Source organism: Solanum pennellii, chromosome 4, assembly GCF_001406875.1.
Source record: "Solanum pennellii chromosome 4, SPENNV200".
NCBI classification, from domain to species: Eukaryota; Viridiplantae; Streptophyta; class Magnoliopsida; order Solanales; family Solanaceae; genus Solanum; species Solanum pennellii.
This window is the reverse complement of record NC_028640.1, coordinates 71,695,413-71,703,270: the sequence shown is the minus strand read 5'-3', so window position 1 is coordinate 71,703,270 and position 7,858 is coordinate 71,695,413. Positions and strand designations below refer to the sequence as shown.

General features: G+C 37.7%; 1 protein-coding gene across 1 annotated transcript in view; it reads left to right on the top strand.

The window, feature by feature from the left end:
* The window catches only part of LOC107018142, a 12,507-nt gene continuing 4,649 nt past the window's right edge, over window positions 1-7,858 (top strand). Inside the window, exons 1-15 of the mRNA XM_015218532.2 lie at window positions 1-257; window positions 364-417; window positions 687-1,322; window positions 2,844-3,082; window positions 3,207-3,281; window positions 3,366-3,500; window positions 3,641-3,759; window positions 3,839-4,144; window positions 5,240-5,327; window positions 5,545-5,650; window positions 5,736-5,849; window positions 6,070-6,233; window positions 6,380-6,500; window positions 6,718-6,942; window positions 7,019-7,209. Of these exons, the coding sequence (XP_015074018.1) occupies window positions 370-417; window positions 687-1,322; window positions 2,844-3,082; window positions 3,207-3,281; window positions 3,366-3,500; window positions 3,641-3,759; window positions 3,839-4,144; window positions 5,240-5,327; window positions 5,545-5,650; window positions 5,736-5,849; window positions 6,070-6,233; window positions 6,380-6,500; window positions 6,718-6,942; window positions 7,019-7,209 (2,567 nt within the window). The 5' untranslated portion in view covers window positions 1-257; window positions 364-369. The remainder of the gene's footprint in view (window positions 258-363; window positions 418-686; window positions 1,323-2,843; window positions 3,083-3,206; window positions 3,282-3,365; window positions 3,501-3,640; window positions 3,760-3,838; window positions 4,145-5,239; window positions 5,328-5,544; window positions 5,651-5,735; window positions 5,850-6,069; window positions 6,234-6,379; window positions 6,501-6,717; window positions 6,943-7,018; window positions 7,210-7,858) is intronic.

Below are 7,858 nucleotides of genomic sequence, written 5' to 3'. Positions count from 1 at the left end.
TTGTCGTTCTACCCCACCCCCACCCCTCCAAACCCCCCTACCCCTCGACACCGTTTTCCTTCACCATTAGTACGTGCTCAGTACTTTTCGGCTAACAATTTTCTCTGCTTCTGCCATTTCTGTTTTTCTTCACGCAAAACCCACAAAGAAATAATAATAAAAAAAGGTTCTTTTTCTAATCTGAACCAACCCAGTGATGAAGTAACACTGTTCTTGATTCATTTGGAACGGCATCGTTTTTGTTTATTGGTACAGTGGTACTATACTTGTTCAAGTCTTTTTGGTTGTTTTGTTTTTAGTTAACTGATGCATTGTGATTTTCTCTTATTTGGGGTTCTTCTTTTTTTTTTTTTCTGATTACAGAAGCAGATGTTCACTGAGGGTCTTGATAATAACGCCCTAAAGTGGGTTAGAGAGGTATCATTTCTCAATTTTATTTACCATTTCTGTAATTTTGTCTTTTGATTCTATATGGGTTTGTGTTTTTTTTGTTTTATTTGGACTTTTAACTAAGTGGGGTTTCCCCATATTCTTGAAAGTTTGAATTTTGATGTCAGATTTTCTTTGTCCTGTTGTGGGAGGGATTTTTTTTTTTTTTAATTTTTGAAATTTGAAATTCAGCAAATGATGTGATGTTTATGAAGTGGTTTGGTTCTTGATTTTTGTTGCTGTCATTTGGAAATCAGGGTTCTGGGCAGCAGACTAAGGAAGTTCCTTTATCAATTTCAAGCCAAGGATCAAGGGCTGATCCAATTGGGAGTATGAGAAATGGGGGTCGCAATGTTGGGCTTCCACCGCCTTCGAAATTCCGGAGTGGTCATCTGTCAGGGGTTATTCCTGTATCTAGAGTTATACCTGCGGATTTAGATGACAGTGCGTCGGTTTCTGATAATGACATGATCACTGACTCAGAAGAGGAGGTTTATGGGGGGAGATACTCGCTGGATTCATCACCACATGATGATAGAGTGCCTAGCACTACTGCAGCCACTCAGAGATACTACAATCTCCCACCTAGGCGTGGTGCTATGCAGTATGCAAGTGACAGTATGTACTCTGATGATGTTAGTTCGTCGATGGAGACGTTGGCAAGAGGTCGTGGACACGTGGTCGATAGATTGATGAGAGGAGCTAATAGATACCCAATTGGAAGTAGTGTGTATACTGAGGAGGAATCTTCTGATTCTGCTGCAAGCTCTGAGTTCTCTTCCACCCAAGTTGGTACAAATAATAGAACTGTTCCACGATCAACAAATTATGCATCTGAAGGGTATGCGTCCAGCATTCCATCTAAATTGAATACAGGAAACAAGACTCAGAAGGTATTAACTTGTTTTAGCTATGTTTAAATTGAGTTACCAATTGTTAAACTAATGTATTCTTCGAAAATGAAATTAGCTTTAGAATTTGGTTATATTGAATAATGCTACGACTTTTTTATTCATAAAAAGATATCCTTTAAGGAATATCTGATGCTCCTCACTAATGGTTGTCATAAGGTTTCCTGAATGTCCTCTTGCGTGATGTCTTTGTCCGCACTCGTACTTTAAATTCTGTGCATTGCCATTTCTATGAAATATGAATCTTAATTTTTCATCTTCCACAACTTAAGATTATGTGACTATTTAGCAATAAAGGTGTGACCTAGTGGTCAATGAAGTGGGTTAAAAAACCTTGAGGTCTCAAGTTCAAATTCCTTTAGAGTCAAAATACCAAGTGATTTCTTCTCATTTGTCTTAGTCGCGGTGCATGCAAACTGTCCGGGGCACCATGGTTATAAAAAAAGAGAGATCATGCGACTTTTTTTTTTATAAGGAATTATTTGACTATTTACTAAAAGGAATCATTGTCTATCTGAGAAAATAACTGTGTCGTGTGTATATGACTTGGAGTTCCTCAACTAGGCAGAATTATAGTTCGAGTTTACACTGCAAAGTTTTCAATTGACCTTGTTCTATGATTTGCTGGTGAACAGATTATGTAATACCAATGGTTATTATGAATGCCCTTTGCGCTCGAACATTATCTTGAAGATGAAAAATTGTGGGGACTAAAAGTTTCAAACATTATATGCATGAATTTGTTATCTCTTTTTTATGAAGTTGATAATTATATTAATATATTGGAAAAATCATCTGTGTACAAGCAGTATACCAAATAGTAGAGAATGTACAATATAATATGATCGGAGCGACACTCAGTCTTCTATACAAACAATAATTTTGTGGTTGCACCAAAAAGAAGTTAGGAATGATAGGTAATTCCTCAAAAATACATAGTTGTTCTCTACACCTACTAAAGCTCTCCTATTTCTTTTCTCTCATGGACTCACATGAGTGCCAAGGGTGAGACATCCCTCGCTCTTCAACTTCTCTTCCTTCTTCTAGCCTTCTTCACAGTTCTGGGCATTGTCCATTGCAGCCTGAATCATCTCAAAATCTCACAGCATGAGCGAGTTGTCACCTGACAATGTAAAAGGAGGTGGTCACATCTTCAAATGAAGCACCAGTCGACATATGTAATCCTTTTTATTTTCAAATTTTTAGCTGTCAGGTGTTGCTAGACAAGTAAAAGAGCACACCTTTCAAACTTATAACTGTGAATTGTTTGATTCCTCCTTCACTAAGAGGTGATGATAATATGAATTTACTATAAATGATCACTAAGTCTGATTAGCTATCATTGATGGCTACATTTTCCTTTTCTTCTTAGATGAATGTTTCCTAGTTGAATTTAAATTGTTCTACTTGTGCAATGGATCTTTCTCATGTACTAGTGTGGTTCTTCAGTACTTTCTAGAGAACGTAGACACTCTCTGGTGAACCTAATTCTATCACTTTCAGGATATGACCTCTGGGAATTTACAGAAGAAAATCGCTGATGAGGATGTTCCCAGTGCGCCTCCATTTTACAGTCCTGCTGCTGAAATCAAAGAAGTTAATGAACGGATCCCTGCCTCTAGAACAGCTAATGTGCAATCTATGGCAGAAGATTCTGGTCTCTCAGCAAAGGCAGATAGTCACATTTCTTCTGGCATAAACCACCAGGTCAAAGTTCCAAATAATTCTGACTCACCTGTGAGGTTTGTTCATGAACCAGTTACAAAACCTAAAGCTTTATCTTTTCTGTGGCCTTAGTGCCTTTCTTCTTTGAAAGCACGATTCTTCCTGAATTTCAGCTTATATCTGCGTACACCTGTTTTTCAGGGCGACTGCTGCTGCTGCAGAAAGTGGAGGGCCGTTTGGTTCTTATCCCGCTCGCCTTCCAACTTTTCATGCCAGGTACCTTTACTGTTAACACAAACAAATTTACAATGTATAGTTACTCTTCCAATATTATCAGTGATGATTTTCTATCTAATACAGTGCACTGGGCCCATGGCATCGCGTGCTCGCCTATGATGCATGTGTTCGGCTCTGTTTGCATTCTTGGGCTAGGGGTTGCATGGAAGCTCCAATGTTTTTGGAAAATGAATGTGCTCTCTTAAGGAATTCATTTAGGTCAGTTTTTTTCTCGTGTTCCACGCTATTGAGCAGTTGCTATGATCTTTTCTGGCTTTAGGGTCACTTTGAGAAGAAGTCTATAACAAACACTGAGATGATTTATGCTGTGTTCAACTTCCTCTCTTATATGATTGCAGGTTACAGCAAGTTCTGTTACAATCAGAAGAGGAATTAATGGCAAACCGCTCTTCCGAGCTTCCTAAGGAAGCGGCTGCCCCAAAACCCAAGCAAATGGTTGGAAAGATGAAGATCCAAGGTAATCCATTGTATTTACTTGTAATATTTAGGGTCATACTACTGATGATTCTCTCATTGACCTTTTTCTGATTATGCAGTTAGGAAGGTCAAGATGGGCTTGGACCCACCCACTGGCTGCAGTTTTTCTTCCCTGAAAACACCAAAAATAAAGATTGAATCTGTTAGATATCACCTATCCAATATGCGGTCATCAATCTCTTCTGGATGGCGAGCGATTCGCAAAGTCCATTTTGCTCCTCGTGTGCCTGCAAATGGTTCCTTCTCGCGCCAGAGTTTGGCATACGTGCAGGCGAGCACCCAATATGTAAAGCAAGTTTCTGGACTCCTGAAAATTGGTGTGACATCTCTCCGCAGCAATCCATCGTCTTATGATGTTGTTCAAGGTAAAGATGTTCATTGCTCTTGAATGTTGATTCTTGTATTGTTAGTTTAGGTTTCACTCATCCTGTAGCTCCGTGTCACTTTTAACCCATTTGAGATACAGTGAAAACTTATTGTTCTAATCATTTAGTTTCAGCTGTTCCTGAACAAAATTATCTCCACATCCTCATTTATCTTCTTGATAAATTATCAACAATCTATCCATTGTAAATAGTTGTTTCACTTATAATATGGATATGTTAATCCTGAATTATCAAGTGCCAGATATACATTCATAGACTTTTGTAGTATGTGAGAGAGATTCATTCTTGTAACATTATTAATCCAAGTTGACTAAATACTTCTGTTTATAGTGTGATTAGTCTGCTTTTACCATATAAAAGAATTCTTTAGATTGATATGCTTCTTTAAGGAGGTAATAATTGTATTAAAAGAGCACCAAGTAACTGCTGCAATAGTAACTGCACAAGAATTGTTGGACCCAAAAAAAAACATGTGTATTCCTGTCATTTTTGCCTTCAAACACCTTGAGTTCTCTCTTCCCATATTGTCTAAAAAACGCTAGCAAGGATGGTATTCCAACACTTTGCCTATTTTCTTGTTCATTTGTGGGCAGCTGTAATAGTTTAGAAGGTTGTAGGGAGTAGGAACTGCCTCACATAACCCTCTGAAACCCTGTGATGTCAAAAATAGCTTCCATATCTGAGATACACCCCTGCGAAGCAAATTTAATTGGAGATGGTTTCTGATTCTATTTAACCATGGTAGTATCCTGGCCAGCTTGCCCGCAGATATTTTACAATGTTAATCGATCTTAACAAGCTAACAAGACAAAAGGCTAAAGAAATTAAGCACAGTTCAAGTTTTTACACTGTTCTCAATTAACAGTGGGTTTGAACTAATTACTTTTTATGAGAAAATTGTATGTTCTTGACCTTTCTTTAATCCTCATTGGCTTTTCATACTTCTCACTTTACAAGGGCACAAGTGGCACAAATTCTGTGACCATAGAGGCGCTTTATTTTTACTAAACCTTGTGTAATATAATGATTTTTATTTACTATCTTATCTCACCCATGAACCTAATATGTGATCAGAGACATACTATTGTTACTTACGACTAAAAAGTTCGACGGAAGAGGATGCTATTAAAATGCAACCTGGATCAGGCGAAACCCACATTTTGTAAGCTTTTCTTCGTCCGTCATCCTATTTTCTTTCTATAGAATTCTGTTAGATGCATATTTTGTCTCTGAATAACTGCTATAATTCTTGGATTGTAATGTGAACACTGTACCCTCTCTACCTCCAAGAGTGTAAGGCCTGCTTACACTCTTCCCTCCCCAGACCCCACTTGGGTATTTCACTGGGTATGCTGTTTTTGATGTGAACATCTTTACAGCTTTCCAGATAATCTTGGAGATGATCTAATCGTTGAAGTCCTGGATTCCAACGGAAAGCATTATGGTCGTGTCCTTGCTCAAGTTGCCACCATTGCTGAAGAACCGGTAAACCTGGCTGAAATCAACTTAGTTATCAACTAGAATTATTGCTTCAGTTAGCTCATGATTCTTAAAGTAAAGTTCCATTCAGGGTGAGAAACTTCGGTGGTGGTCCGTCTATCGTGAACCAGAACATGAGCTTGTTGGCAAAGTACAACTCTTTATTAATTACTCAACAGCATTTGATGAAAATAGTCATCTTAAGGTGAGTTTGCCATCTTTTTTTATTGACTAATGATTGATGATGCATTCCTCTTATAATCTATTGTTATCTTATTGGAGTTCCTCTGTGGAAATTTATGATGACTTTTATTGTCTGTCCATAAAATGATTTGCTGTTACATCCCCTACTAAAAAAGTATTGGGAGAAAATAAAAGCATAATCACAAAATGTCTGACACTTTTCTGGTTTCTTCCTATCACAGTGTGGTTCAGTTGCAGAAACTGTTGCTTATGACCTGGTACTTGAAGTTGCAATGAAGATTCAGCAATTCCAACAAAGAAATTTGACACTACATGGTCCATGGAAATGGTTGCTCACTGAATTTGCATCATACTATGGAGTTTCTGATGCATACACTAGATTAAGGTACGATATATTTTACATCTATGGAGTTTCTGATGCATACACTAGATTAAAGTAATATATGGTTACATCTACTTGTTTTAGGTGCTGGAGGAGTTTACCCACTTCCTTATTATGTGCGTAATTATTTTGCAACATCAACTGTGCAGGTACCTTTCCTATGTCATGGATGTGGCAACACCAACTGCTGATTGTCTTACAGTTGTGCATGATCTTCTGCTACCTGTTATAATGAAGGGCCGTTCTAAGAGCATCCTTAGTCATCAAGAGGTAACACTTGTAAACACATTGAATCTGGTATATTCCATATTGCAGATTGGACATCGATACTGTTTTGTGTCTTTAAGATTCCAAATTATTCTGTGACTTTATTGTCTTCAACAAAGTTGTATTCTATATGGTGTTTCTTTATAAAAGAATGGTCTACCATTTGGTAACGTATATCTCATAATTATTGACATTGCACAGTGTTGCTTGCTACTTACAGAATCGTATTTTGGGGGAAATGGAGGACCAGATTGAACAGATCTTTGGGTTGGTTTTTGAAAACTACAAGTCTTTGGATGAGTCAACACCATCGGGGATAATGGATGTCTTCAAACCAGCTACTGGGGTTGTACCACCTGCATTGGAGCCTGCTGTTAAATTATTTTCTCTACTTCATGACATATTATCTCCTGAAACTCAGAACACATTGTACAGCTATTTTCAGGTCTGGAACCTGGCACATATTTCTATATATCATCTGTTTTTATCTGCTGTTTTTGGCATAATATTTGATTGCACAGGCTGCTGCTAAAAAAAGATCAAGACGGTACTTGACAGAGACGGATGAATATGTCAGCGGGAATAATGAAGGACTCTTGATGGATGCTGTTACCGTGTCTACTGCTTATCAAAAAATGAAGTCACTCTGTATGAACATAAGAAATGAAATATTTACTGACATTGAGATCCACAATCAAAATATACTTCCAAGGTATTTATAATTTGAATTATACTGAGGCTATTATGTGTCTAGAGTAAATATTTTAAGATTGCTTAGTATTAGCACAGGTTGTTACTCACATTGCTCAAATCATATATGTGAAGATGGTAAAGTGAATTGACTTTTTGACAAAACAAACATTCGCATTGTTAAGTGTCATGCATTGATTAAGAGGAATGTGTTGTTCCCATGTCTTGAGCAATCCTTAGCCTCCTATGCTAACTTTTGAGGCTGTGTTAAGCTTGGACTCTATTTTCTTGACATTGTATCAGAGCCAGACTATCCCTATTCTAGGAGTTCAAGTTAGAGGGCATATGAATATGAAATATCATATGATGAGATTGGTCAATCTTTCTCGTTGCTGGACTAATGTTTACATAGTATCATGTTGTCCATGCATAAGATGTTTAGTCCAGGGTTGGCAGAAGGGTATTTAATGTCTCAGTTGACTGAGGAATTGACTATTGTCTGTGTATGGTTTGGCAAACCCGATGCCTTTTTTTCTTGACAGACATGATCCTGTGTAGGGTAATTAATGTCTCAGTTGACTGAGAAATTGACTATTGTCTCTGTGTATGGTTTGGCAAACCCGATGCCTGTTTTTCTTAACAGACATGATCTAGTGTCCCCCCCCCCCCCC